Genomic DNA, 13,413 nt, shown 5'->3' on the forward strand with positions numbered 1-13,413 from the left:
TCTTCTGATGTGCTGTCGATATCCTTGGGTTCATCAGCTGGGGCTTCATCAAAAAACCTTTTCGTCCAGGTCGTTCAATTCGTCAAGCAAGGCGCGCGGGATATCGGTCGACTTGTTTGATTTCCACCGTTCAATCCAATCCTTGCATATTTCAAGCATTTTCTTCCGATATTCGCTGTTTCTCGGGAGGTAGTAACGATCCAAGGATTTGGCATGGGCGTGGTGCTGTGTCAGTAACCGATTATCCAGCGGGAAACTATCCACACTTCAAGGCCATCCTGGATAGTGATGTGAACGGGGATAATCGACTGCTTCACGGAGAGATCATGACCATCACCGATATCATGGCTGCTAGTCTGAGGACTAAGTCGCTGCGCCCGCATATTGTTGCCCCGGTAAGACCTCCCATGGTGGATTCTAAAAATGATCTATTAATCTTGCTCTGGTAGATGCTGGTCGTGTCTCTCATGGGTCCTCGTCATGCCCGCGTCCTGGAGGCCGATCTTGACGGAGAGATTCTTAACATACGCGCTTCTAAGATGTACGATTTCACACTGTTGGACTATGTCGGTCATCCCATTGATGCCTTTGTCTAGTCATCTCATTGATGCCTCCATTTGTTTGCAGACTGAGCCTTTCTTTGTTTGGCAGGGTATAAATCCCCTGCTTCAGATAGATTGAATAGATCATGATTCTTCTTCTTCCTCTCTCTCTCCCCATAGTTAGCAGCCTCAACACACACGAAAGAACACTGATGTTGCGCAATTGCTGACGCGGTATTGGATCGGTGACACGTGCGGCAAGACTGTGATGGAAACCTCCTAGTTCAGAGGAGAATTTTGTTTAGGCTGGACACTGCAATCTGGTCCTGTCTGGTAATAGAAATCCAGCTCTTACGATGTATGATAATGAAATTGCTATCTCATGGACGAGCGTCGTTCGGGAAACGACGTCTACAACTTAAATTGCGTGGGATACAAAACAATTTTAACTGTATTTTTTATTCTAGTAGTCCCATCCATGGCTCCTATCCCAATATGGGGGTAGTCCTGCTCCCACCATGGGAGATTGCGGTCAGTGGCTCTGACTGGTCACTCTTTGGTGCCTTACGCCGAGCCTTGGAAGGCATTGAGCCTCAGCTACATATGCTCTTTGTTACAATTAGTGATAAAGGGAATGGGAGCCAAACATATTCTCATAAAAAGCAACATATAACACAAACGCGAACTCCATTTTACTCTCGCCAGCTTTAAAAGCCCCACTGTGCCAAATATCTCTCTAGCTTGCTGGCACTCTCAGCTTTCAACTCCTCCAGCTTCTCCGGTGACTTCTTCTCCAAAAAGGTGTCCATAAACCAATAGGCCTCGCACAAATCTTGAGAGAACCACCATATATCTGCTATATCTCCCGCTTTGTCGATCGTCGAGGGCTTTTTAGCTCCTACGTCAGACAAAGCATTATCCCATGCTCGAGCAAGTTTCCACTTGTATTCGCCAGTTGCGGCGGCGGCAGCCTGGCTGGACACCGCTGCAGACGAAGATGCAGCCTCAGTCTTGTTCCTGAGCTCAAACCCTTCCGGATAGTCGACCCCTTTCTCCAGAGATGGAAATCCTTTCAAGATATAGTTGCGTGGGGAATCAATAGGATCGTCGGAGCTTCCAGGTAGTAAACCATCTAGATCCCAGAAGTAAAATAGGTACTCGGAGATTGGCGCACCAATATGAGCGAGGTCGAAGTCTAGAACCGCACTTAGGCTGTTATTTGCGCGACAGAAGAGTAGGTTCGGCAGGCCTAGTATAAAATGACTGATGAGGTACCATATCAAATGTAGACGACGCCTTAACTAGACATACATAGTTAAATCTGCATGTATCAGAGTTGGCTTTTACTTAGGAATTTTATCCAAACGCTAGTCGAGCCCCCTAGTAAACGAAATCCTCTAATCGTTCCCGTAAACCAGGTATATCCCGCCACCCATTCAGATGAGCACTTTGGTCGCTTATTTTGAATTGCCAGACACACATTCCTCTCACAAATTGTGGATAGGTTTGGAACGGTCCACCACAAGGTAGCGTTGAGATGGTATTCACGATTTCACCTTGATCATCAGACGTCAGGCCACCATACATACATACTAACGGTTTCAGGGAGTCGATAAACCTGGAAAGCTTTAACAACCCGTGCTAGCTGGTAAAGTAGTGACTGCCGAGTGTTGTAATCGAGCGCAAGGATCTTACCCGGGCTTAGTGAGTCCCCTTCCATGAATTCTTCTAGGATCCAGCTAATAAACGACTCATCTTCTCATCCGAACACGCGCGGGATCACTGAGGCATCGATACCAGATAACGCATCGCGCGCTAAAGCGAGGAATGCAACTTCATTCCGAATTCGCACGGAATCTTTCACATTCACATTGTCCTTGGAGATTCGTAGTACCAATCTTGAGGTCCCTCCTGGGATTGCCGATGTATAGGGCTGTGAAAATCCACTCTCTGTCAGCGATAGCTCTGCAAGCGGCAGATTAAGGTGAATAAGGTAGACATGATTGTTTTTCGCCTTTTCCATGTCCTCGATTGTGAAATCATTCTTCCCGAAGTGCTCCGCAACTAAGGAGGTTACAAAATCATAATGCCGGCTCTTGGGGGTGGTCATAATGGTGGTCATAATAAGAGGTGAAAAGGGAGGGCGTGTTTCCTGATAATTCGAGAGTAGCGGCTTCAAAATTCATACCGTGCCGCCGTACTCCATCCTATATAGGCGGAAAGATTATAGGAAGTCCGACGGACACCGATATACTGTGTCGCGCTCCCGCTCATCCCTGGCTCAGCTGCGCATCAGATGATACTCAGTGAGTAACCCGGGGCCTAAATCAGTTTGCTTACATATGTAACAATCACTGATCGGACCAGACCGCTCAGAGGCGTCGTCAGTTCTACATAGTGAGCAAAAAGCGGCGAAGCATGGGCACTAAAACGGAAACGCAAGAAGTGGTAACTAGAGGAAATCCGGTAGGCATGTAGGTAGGTACCTAGGTACATATATATATTCAGGATATCCCAACACATTTCATAATAATACCTAGTGCCAACTCAAGATATAATGCAGCTCTACTGTGTATTCAAAATCGTATATTGTGTATATTGTACGCCAGAGTCTAGAACCATCTCGCTACAACCTATATAAAATGCTAATGTGACGTCAGCGGGTCATACATACATATGTATACTGACACTCCACATAGCCGAGCACGAACCGCGGTGTCGATCGATATCCGTGCGATTATCGTTGGCGGAGAGAAGGTGCGGCACACGCTCTGCGATACAATTAGCCATTTTGCCATTTTCCTTATTTATCCAACGCAGAAAATATCATATCAATATCACACATCGCTACCTACAAAGTAGAGAGTTCTGATATCGACATCGAAATTAGTCTCAGCTTGGAAATTGATTTTATTGGGGAAGAACAACTATCAACAACACAGCATAATATTATCTGCTTGTTTAGCAGCCGGGATTGTAGAATTAGCCTTGAAATAGGTAGGTTGTAGTGCTTTGCAGAGTAGCCAAGCACTCTCCACGTTGAACCGTTGGACAGTCCCGCCGATCGCAAGCTATTTACGTAGGCGAAATGTAGTACCTATATTGTACTGTGCGTCGTACAATATACAGTATGTTGTATGTATTTTGGACTGCTCGAGATTTGTTTGATGAAAACCCTACTACTCCGTAGTTAGTATGGTCTACAATGTACAATGGGTGCAGCTGGGTTCCACAGTATATAACCAGCAGGTCCGTGTCCGGGGGAGGGGCTGAAGGGGTTGGATGGAGTCGACATGGAGAAGTGTTTCTATACCTTAATTAGATGAATAACAGAAAAGAGAAAGAAAAAAAAAGATATCGCGATGTTACCTAGGTGAGATGTTAGATATGACTTAATGTGTGCCGTATCAGCCCTGGTGACTACAATATCGCTGATATTTTGAGATAATATACATACATATCCATGGATGTACAAAGTAAGAACTCAAGGTTGTACGTACATCCCTACAACATATGACTCACAACGTACAAATGTACCTACCCGATACCTAAATGGGAAAGAAGCCCCTCTCCATTTCATCATCGTGGACTATCAATATCTCGTTGTATCCACAGTAAAAGTGTGATTTCTCCAAGTCTTCTTCAGAAAGCTGTAATGATATTTCGATCCACGTTGCTCAAGAACATTAATATCTAGCTTTCAACTGCTCACTTTTTTAAAGAGTTCGATTTAATTCAATTTTTTCCCCCACTTAATACTCGTATCTGTTGGTCATAGTACTTTTTTATCCACAAACCATGCGTGGCTTGAACTATGACGTGGGAATAATTGTAGGCGATATTCATTATTACTCACACCGTAGCTTGCCAAGGCGTATATTCTAACGGTCCTACCTTATGCCACCTCAGCTCTACATAGGGATTCCCTAGTATGTATATTTCGGCTGAGCCGGAGACAGAAGCAATGCCAAGAGTTCTTTATAGGAGCATAATACTCCATGCGGATTCCACGTGACCTCGGAAATACGGAAACCGCCAGGGTCTCGGAGTCGAAGTCTTGGGTTTTCGCCCGACGATCCATGTGGGTCTCCAATCTCAACTCCCTTACCTCGTTCAATCACATTCAGTCTGCTTCGGGATTATTTACTTTATTTTGTGCTTTTAGTTTGTACTTGGAAATCAAAAGGAAAAAAAAAGCTTCTCGAAGTTGAATATTTGTTCTAAGAAGTTCTGGGAAAGTGCGAAATGTTGAGTAACTCGGGAGAAAGTTCCGGGGACCATGGGTGGTGTCAACGGTTAATTAGAAGCTTACTCTTTAGAGGTTAGGGCCTAGGCGCTGTACGATGTACTTTTATATTGTATACTTTGTATCTTGTATCCCACATCCCACATTGGGTGATCAACATGTACGATGATGCTGGCTTACCCGATTTTCATGTGTCCAGATATACCCATATAGAATACAGTATTCAAACTATAGAAGTGGGTCCAGATCATCGTTCCCATGACGATGCTAATTTCCTTTAAGGGTCCCGCGTCATCCGCGCCTGGACATCTCGTAGTCGCATACAACGGGCCTCCCAGCTCCTCCGCCCCAGATGGATCTCGGAACTCGGACAGAGGACCGAAAGCCCCAGAGAGGAATGGCAAAAATTGAAGCAATTGGGAAGTAAGATTCTTGGTTATCCGAATGAAAAATTCTATTGTTCGGGTCTCTGCCGTCTTAAACGGATCTCACCATTTTATTGCCGGGATAACCGGTAAGAGCTTCCATGTCTGGTGACGAAATCCACTATGTGGCTACTGACCATACAGCTGTCTCGACAAATGAGTTTTCGTCTGGAGCATAGACGAAGGGATTGACTCGGAGCGTAGTGCTTATAAATCGCGCCAGATCCCCTTCAGGGCTGTGGCCGCTGGTTACTACACATACCCCCTTCCTCCAAAAATACCTAATATATACCTCTTTCATATAATAATTGTTTGTAAAAGCTCTTCATCATGACACAAACACTCTTGGACACACCGCGCCATCCCGGACGCAGCGAACGAGGCTCGGAGAGTGATAGCTCGCTCGACGAGATCGCGCAGGAGAAGCAGAATGCGCTGGTGACAACACTCGGCCACCATGGAAAGGACCTCGACAATTCGGCATCCCCCAAGCGGTGGAAGAGTTTCTGGACGGCATTCCGACACTTGGCGCACTTGACCCCGAAAGAAGTTGACGATTTCATGGCGTCATACATCATATATAACCTTGACTGGTCCGACGAAAAACAAATGACCGAGTCTCTGGGCCCCAACTACCAAGAAAAAGTCGGCGATTGCTTGAAATCCTATTACGGAGTCCTGAACCACCTGTGCGCACTTGGCGATGTTGAAAAAATGTATATCCCACCATGGATGAGCCCCAAATCCAATGTTCTCGAGAACCAGATCCTGTACGAGCGCTCAATCGCACAAGACATCGGCCTGGGAACGGGAAAGAAGGTGCTGGATCTGGGATGTGGCCGCGGGCGCGTCGCCGCACACATGGCGCAACACACCGGCGCCCAGGTAACGGGCCTCAACATCGACCCGAACCAGGTCGAGCAGGCGACGACCTTCAACCAGGAGCGCGGACTTCAGAATAACTTCGTCACGCGAGATTTCAATGATCTCCCCCTGCCATTCGCCGACGAGAGCTTCGATGCATTCTACCAGATCCAAGCCCTGAGCTTGTGCAAGGATCTGCCTGCCCTATTCCGCGAGATCTTCCGTGTCGTCAAGCCGGGCTCGAAGATCTCCCTGTTGGACTGGGTCAGCTTGCCGGATTACGACGCTAGTAATCCGGAGCATGCGGAGCTCATGCGCCGCGTCAAGCCGCTCATCGGTGCTGTCGGTACACCCACGCCGGAAAGTCTCGAGGCGGCGTTGAAAGAGGCTGGGTTTGAGGTTGTGCGGTCGGAGAACGCTAGTATCGATGGTCTCCAGGCCCCGCTTATCGATACCGTCGATGTATACTTCCGCACCCTGCGCCAGGCGATCCTTGCGCTCGTCAAGGTGCATGTTCTGCCGCGACACTTCAAGACTTTGATTAACCGTCTTTGTTTGGATGGTCAGGCTTTCGTTAAGATGGATCGCATGCGTCTAGCTACGACGAGTTATAGCATCATTGCGCAGAAGCCCAAGGCTTAGGCTTTGAACAAGGTTTCTCAGCGGCGCTCGAGACGTGAGGAAGTTGGATGGAATAGAATAATTTTCTGATGTCAAACTCTGCCGTGACCAAGTCGGGTCGATATTCAGAGCACACCAGCCTTCCACCTCAACGCCATTGTCGCCCCTCACGAATCGATTGGACATCTTGACGCACAATACCCTGTACATTAATATTCGACGGATTAGAAGGCTGTGGGATTTGACGCATTGGGGAGTTTGGGTTATTTATTCCATTTTTTTTATATATCTCTTAGATGACTTTCTTGAGCAATAAGGAGTTTCATGAGGGCATTGCATCTACACCGTCTGATAGTTCACAATATATACTACGTTCAAGATCAAACATATCTTGATCTGAGCAAACACTGCAACATGGAAAAAGTAGTGAAAGCCAAATGAAATAAATGAATAAAAACCATCAAGTCACAGTCTAGTTAATCTATGTGTGAAATGGGCAACTAAAAAAGGAAAAAAAATAAAAAATAAATGAGAGGTCGTGCCCGGGATCGAACCGGGATTGCTGGTATCAGAAACCAGAGTGATGACCATTACACTACACAACCAATTGATGTAGGGAGACTGTCACTTTTATCTATAAAAGACTGTTCTTCTTCTGTACATTGTTTTATATGTAACCACCATAAATCAGTGCAGCCCTGCAACATCCCCACTAGTCCCTATTAGGAGAATTCCATACACCCTTCCAAGGTTGTACCCCCCTCTAGAATATGGGAAATGTTCAAGCCTCCATTAAACTGCATCTGCATGGCAGCGTAAGCCTAGCACATCTTATCTGCACGATTCCATACTCCTTCCCTCCCCCCAACCACCCCCGTGACCGCGGGGCAGTCCTTCCATAATCTCCAAGCGCCCCGTAGATCCCGGCTTTTTTCTCCCCCACAACAACCATATCTCCAATCTACAACTACTCCATGTCTCCTTTACCGTCTTCTATCACGGCGCTATCTGCGCCGGGCAAGGTCCTTTTAACCGGTGGCTATCTCGTGCTAGACCGCGGCTACACAGGCACCGTGTTTGCGCTCGATGCCCGCATCCATGTTATTGTCCAGCAACTGAGGAGGGGTCACCGCCGCGGGGCATCAGGATCTGGGCCCGCTCCTGGCGCCGATGCCCTGTCTAATTCGGGCGTGGAGGACCAGGATGGGGAAGATACCGTTGTTGTGCGTTCCCCGCAGTTTGTCGATGCGGTGTGGGAATATGGTGTGCAGCGATGTGGGAATGGTGGGGGTGTCAAGGTCATCCAGAAGGGAGATGGGTATGCTTTGCTATGGCTCTCTCTTTGCGCAAAAAAGTCATTGACTAATATCGCCTTGTTTCTCTTTAGACCCCGAAACCCCTTTGTCGAGACCTCTCTCAGCTATGCATTGACTTATATCAGCTACGTTGCTGACTCTAAGGACTTCGGGTCCCTCTCTGTCACCATCATGGCTGATAGCGACTACTACTCGGAAACCACTGCCTCTAGGGGCCCGGCGTCGCAGGGACGTGGTGGGCGCTTTGTCAATTTCGGCGTGCCTCTCTTCGAAGCCCACAAGACTGGATTGGGCTCCTCAGCTGCTCTAGTTACTGCGCTTGTCTCCGCCTTGGTCATTCACCGCACCATGCAGCCAGAGGATCTCGGTGCTGGTCGGGATAAACTCCATAACCTCGCTCAAGCGGCCCACTGCGCAGCCCAGGGTAAGGTCGGATCTGGATTCGACGTTGCTAGCGCTGTCTACGGTTCGTGTCTCTACCGACGTTTCTCGCCGTCAATCCTGGAGTCTCTCGGCGATGTAGGCTCGGCTGGTTTCGAGGAGCGCCTGTTCCCCATCGTGGAGGACTCTGATTCCGAGCATCCATGGGATACCGAGTGTGTTGACTTTGGCATGCAGCTCCCCCGTGGGATGCAGCTGGTTCTGTGCGACGTGGACTGTGGTTCTCAGACGCCCTCGATGGTCAAGAAGGTCCTCGAATGGCGGAATAATAACCGCAAGGAAGCGGATATTCTCTGGGCTAGCCTCCAGAATAACAATGAGCGACTGCGCCAAGAGCTTAAGCGCCAGGCTCAACACCCCGATGTTAATCCCGAAGGCGACTTTTCTGATATTCGCACCCTTCTTCAACGAACACGCCAGCATATCCGCACATTGACCCGCCGGACGGGCGTCCCCATTGAACCCAGTGTACAGACCGAGCTGTTAGACAGTGTTTCAGAGGTTGAAGGTGTCATTGGCGGCGTCGTCCCGGGGGCTGGAGGATACGATGCCATCGCGATCCTGATCCAGGATGATCCCACTGTAATTGCACGCCTGAGAGATCATCTTGCGAACTGGAAGAGCACGATCGAGGATGACTTTGGAGGCAAGATCGGCAACGTACGACTGCTAGGCGTTCAGCACGGATCCGAAGGTGCCAAAAACGAAATGCTGGAGCAGTATGCCGGTTGGGTCTAGGTTGCTCGTCTCTGGTTTTTAAAACAAGGGAACCGGTGTCCCAGCCCACCATGACTTATCAACAACGTGTTTCGGCTACCAGCTTAGCCTCCCCTATTGCATCGTGGGCCGGACCCTCCAGAAAATACACAGGCCTGTAGGATAATTAATTGCACGAATCATGGCTGAAACATCGACTTTGACTCGGATGTGTTTCCTTTTACCTCCCCTACCCGCTCCATCAGTACCCACCTATCTGCGTCTCTATCTTCAGATTTATCCCCCTGCATATGCAACGAGTCCCATGCTTGGCCGAGTGTTGCCCATTCTATTTTCCCGATGTCCCCCTGTGTGCGACCGTGCTCTGTTTGCCAGGTATTTCGATATAGACTGGACTGCTCTCAAGGGGACGGACTGCGCAGGTTAATATTCTTCAGCTTCCTGATAGCTAGCATATGAGATATTGAATATAGAATCCAATTGCATTTTATGACAGCGAAACAATGAAACAGTGACAGCTGCATGTATACTCCGTAATATAGTCATGAGATCCCTAATTGTCGTACAGAGTACAGAGTATACAGAGCTACACATGTGGAAGAAGTGACCTGTCTTTTCCATGCAACTATCCCGACATGCCCAGATCTATTAACGATGTCGCATACAAACAAGACTTGTCTTGGCCTAACTAATTTCCCCGGATCTTCAATTGATCTTCTCTATTTACATTTATAATAACACTAAAGTACTAAGGTGCTAAAGTACTAAATTAACAACATATAGGGGATTTTTTTTTTCTTTGACTCAAAAATAGGGGAAAGATTTTCGGGTGCAGTTCCAAGGCCGTTCAACCAGGGTCAAGAAGCCTGTTAGGCTTGCAGATCCCATTTTGCCCTCTTTCTTCCCTCTTCAACCTATTCAAATACAATTTGAATATCATTTTGACGGGGGTACATATATGTACAGCCATTCCATCCATTCCACACTAGTTGAGGTGTTATCCTGCGCCTCCCGCTTAGCCTTGACTCCTCACATCTGCATCTCTCCCACGGGCCTCTACCTCCTCCCATTCCAGCTCTTACGGAATACCCTTCCTTCAAAATACCCCCCGTTGACAGCGCCCCTTTTCCCAACGGGGTAAAGTCAATCGTTATCTGCCATCGGGGCACCCTAAAATGTCTACAACCGATCAACCGGAGTCGGGGCCAAACACCAACAAAGATATCAACCAACCCCCAATCACAACTTCGCAGGATCAACAGACCACAGCACCAACCACAGAGCTCCAAGCCCAATCAAACCCTGTCGCTGATACATCCATCCCATCTGTCCATGATCAAACACCCGCGACCCAGACCCAGACCCAGTTCCACCCCGCAACTGGCCCCAGTGGCGAAAGCAAATCCGCCCCCGTGACAACATCACTTACCACCACCAACCCTCCTCAAACTGTCGACCACGCTCCTGCTGTCGCGCTGGCACAGTCCACCACACCGCCTTCAATGGATACAGACGAGCCAAAGACTGCGCCCGAGACATCAACGGAGCACTCCGATGAAGGCTCCGGGAAGGAAGTCGAGGAGGATGCTGGTCCATCACTGGTGATTACGTTGCTGTTGACAACGGGGTCGCGACACCCGTTTACGATCGATGGAAAGTATCTAACGAAGCGATCGGTGAATGTTGAGAATTCTGATCCGTTCTTGATGAGCGTTTACACGCTTAAGGAGTTGATCTGGCGCGAATGGAGATCTGGTAAGAGTTCACCCTGACTCAGACCTCTACATGGGCATCGGATGGACAGAACACATCCTGATGTGAGATGTCATGGAATAAGAATAATTAAGCTAACACTGTTGTTGATGCAGATTGGGAGACCCGTCCCACGTCACCAAGCTCTATCCGTCTTATTTCATTTGGGAAGTTGCTGGATGATAAGTCCCCTGTTTCTGGTATGTTTTCGTCCATCATGGTTGCATGGTTGCTATGGTTATAGACTTTGATACTAACAAACCAACTAGACTCCAAGTTCAGCAAGGAACACCCAAACGTCGTCCATATGACTGTCAAGCCGCAAGAAGTCGTCGACGAGGAAGACGCAAAGGGAGCAAAGGCACAGTACAGCCGGGAGCGCGAAGCCAGTGAGCGCAGCCCCGGATGCCGATGTGTGATTCTATAATCTCACTGCTCCAGCTACGGGTCTCAATCGTGGACGGCCTGCTCTCGGCAATGATGTTGTCTACTGCTTACATCCTTCCACCCTAATACCCAGCCTTTCCTCCCTTGTCCATCTTCCGTCAACCCTCCACCCTTCATCTACCTGCCATGGCAGCGACACGCCTAATTCTGCCTGGACGCAGGATCAACATACCTGTTTTGCTGAGCCAACATGGGCGCTCTGGAAGCGGCGTTTGGACATTTCTTTCTTCTGACTGGACCTCCATCCTACGACTGGGTTTCGACTTTCGACTTGTTTCTCTTATTTCTGTGCCATGTTCGAGCCGTCCTCCTGTTCTCTCATCGCCATATCGTCTGCATGCGGGCCTCATTCATCTATCCATGGATCTTCTCTACTGGAGTGCTTCGTGTTTTCTTTTCGACCGTGTCGTCCGAGGGCTCGATCTGAGATTCATTCTTTGCTTTTCGCATTGCTGTCACCATTATTCTTACCCCGGTTTCGATATATACCCCCTCCAATCCGACTTTCCTTTTTCTTTGTGCTCTATCATTTTACCTGTCTGGTTCCTTTCCTCATGGACTTTTGTGTACTTACGACTTTGACCCCTTTTCTTCTTTCTCTATCCCTCTCTTTCTCGAGTTTCATTCCTTTTTGCTTGCTTTTTCTAACTGCCTATGGTGGTTAGTCGTAGTGTATAGGGCGTTTTGGAGAAGGTTGACGTGTTTCTTTGTCATATATTAAATAAATTCCAAAGTGCCTATATATTTCCGGGGTCTTGCCTAGATATTCGGAATTGATACTCGAAGTCGACGAGCAATTTGGAGTAGCATGCTATTCATTCATACCGTAGAAACCCTATAATATTACGGCTAGAGGTGTTTCTGCAAGACTGCTTGGTAGAAATAGACCATGGATTGATTCAATATATCGATAGTACCATATTGCCTTGAAAAACAGACAGACAGACAAATCGGAAATGCATCAAGTCCAGTGATCTATCCTTCTATTTGACGACATAAGGTAGGAGTATGACGAGGGACGTAAGAGGATAATAGTAGAACACATCGACATAGAAAAGCAGAGAAACAAAAGAACACCATATCATCAAAGCCATTAGAAATCCATCTTGAGCCTCTTCTCCATCTCATCATGGAAAGCAGGCGGCTCACGGAGGTCATCACCTAAAGCAGAAGCAACCAAGTTAGCCAAAACACATCCAATCCCAAACCAAAAATCACCATATAAGAAACGCAAACGAAACATACCGGTGTAAATATCCTCCCACTGAACCTCACTATCCCGACCCCCAATAACAAGAATATCCTCATGAACATTCCCACCCCGCATACCGCCAAGTACAGCAGGCCGGAAAGTCCCATCCCGAACGATCTTCAGCTCCATCCCGCGACGAACAGGCTCCGCAATACCATACGCCCGACGCAGTCCCTCCATCTTCATGGCGTCCTGTGTAGCCCGCCACGCGAGCAGTCGTGCCTCGAGCGGGTGCGTAGATGACGGAACCTCGCCGCTGGAGTTCGTGGACGACGCGTGCGCGGTGGCGGCCTGCGTAAGCTTGTTGCGGAGCGTATCCGGTAGGCCGGGGGCGGAGGGAGCGCCTTTGGATGGGCGCGGGGCTTGGAGGCTTGCTTGTTGGCGGGTTGTGAGGTTGCTCGTTTGTGTTGCGTTGCCGCTTGGGGGGGCGATGCGGAGGGACTGGGGATTTTTTGTTAGTTTTGGGTGTTTAGAATTGGGATGGGGGTCGATTGAGGGGGTTAGGGATGGAGTTCGGTGATGGCGGTGTTGGGAATGGGGGTTCTAGATGCTTTGCTTATGGGCTGGACTCCAGGGTGAGGTCCCGGGTCCGTAGCTTGATAACGTACCATGATGACGGATGGATAATGCTAGTTTTCGGGTTCAAGGCTCGAATTCACAGATTGGACAAGTGCAGGTGTGTATTCAAAGCTCGGGAAGGAGATAGAAAAGTAGAAACAAGAGCAAAGGGAGGATGCAAGATGACTACCACCGATGATGCTTCAGGCAGAGAGAAGCAGCGCGGCCAGCT

At 48.4% G+C, this 13,413-nt stretch overlaps 7 protein-coding genes across 7 annotated transcripts; 4 read left to right on the forward strand and 3 right to left on the reverse strand.

The window, feature by feature from the left end:
• Window positions 1–326: 326 nt before the first annotated feature.
• N7471_006454 (uncharacterized protein) lies at window positions 327–596 on the forward strand (the record flags this gene model as incomplete). The annotated part of the gene is made up of 2 exons (XM_057279173.1): window positions 327–395; window positions 450–596. 2 exons carry the CDS (start codon window positions 327–329, stop codon window positions 594–596), a joined length of 216 nt encoding a protein of 71 aa, XP_057138783.1.
• Window positions 597–1,249: 653 nt separating this feature from the next.
• On the reverse strand, window positions 1,250–2,262 carry N7471_006455 (Aminoglycoside phosphotransferase; the record flags this gene model as incomplete). The annotated part of the gene is made up of 2 exons (XM_057279174.1): window positions 1,250–1,791; window positions 2,136–2,262. The coding sequence occupies 2 exons, from the start codon at window positions 2,260–2,262 to the stop codon at window positions 1,250–1,252; spliced, it is 669 nt and encodes a 222-aa protein (XP_057138784.1).
• A 39-nt stretch (window positions 2,263–2,301) lies between these two features.
• On the reverse strand, window positions 2,302–2,652 carry N7471_006456 (Aminoglycoside phosphotransferase; the record flags this gene model as incomplete). The annotated part of the gene is made up of 1 exon (XM_057279175.1): window positions 2,302–2,652. The coding sequence occupies one exon, from the start codon at window positions 2,650–2,652 to the stop codon at window positions 2,302–2,304; it is 351 nt and encodes a 116-aa protein (XP_057138785.1).
• A 2,891-nt stretch (window positions 2,653–5,543) lies between these two features.
• N7471_006457 (class I SAM-dependent methyltransferase) lies at window positions 5,544–6,719 on the forward strand (the record flags this gene model as incomplete). Its single annotated transcript, XM_057279176.1, has 1 exon — window positions 5,544–6,719. The coding sequence occupies one exon, from the start codon at window positions 5,544–5,546 to the stop codon at window positions 6,717–6,719; it is 1,176 nt and encodes a 391-aa protein (XP_057138786.1).
• Window positions 6,720–7,672: 953 nt separating this feature from the next.
• On the forward strand, window positions 7,673–9,193 carry erg8 (phosphomevalonate kinase; the record flags this gene model as incomplete). The annotated part of the gene is made up of 2 exons (XM_057279177.1): window positions 7,673–8,016; window positions 8,086–9,193. The coding sequence occupies 2 exons, from the start codon at window positions 7,673–7,675 to the stop codon at window positions 9,191–9,193; spliced, it is 1,452 nt and encodes a 483-aa protein (XP_057138787.1).
• A 1,154-nt stretch (window positions 9,194–10,347) lies between these two features.
• N7471_006459 (uncharacterized protein) lies at window positions 10,348–12,071 on the forward strand (the record flags this gene model as incomplete). The annotated part of the gene is made up of 3 exons (XM_057279178.1): window positions 10,348–10,927; window positions 11,041–11,124; window positions 11,194–12,071. 3 exons carry the CDS (start codon window positions 10,348–10,350, stop codon window positions 11,349–11,351), a joined length of 822 nt encoding a protein of 273 aa, XP_057138788.1. The 3' UTR covers window positions 11,352–12,071.
• A 393-nt stretch (window positions 12,072–12,464) lies between these two features.
• N7471_006460 (proteasome maturation protein) lies at window positions 12,465–13,234 on the reverse strand (the record flags this gene model as incomplete). The annotated part of the gene is made up of 3 exons (XM_057279179.1): window positions 12,465–12,532; window positions 12,617–13,064; window positions 13,232–13,234. The coding sequence occupies 3 exons, from the start codon at window positions 13,232–13,234 to the stop codon at window positions 12,465–12,467; spliced, it is 519 nt and encodes a 172-aa protein (XP_057138789.1).
• Between the last annotated feature and the right edge of the window lie 179 nt (window positions 13,235–13,413).

The sequence above is a fragment of the Penicillium samsonianum genome, assembly GCF_028829775.1.
Source record: "Penicillium samsonianum strain IBT 33392 chromosome Unknown utg000003l_segment0_segment0, whole genome shotgun sequence".
Taxonomy (NCBI): domain Eukaryota; kingdom Fungi; phylum Ascomycota; class Eurotiomycetes; order Eurotiales; family Aspergillaceae; genus Penicillium; species Penicillium samsonianum.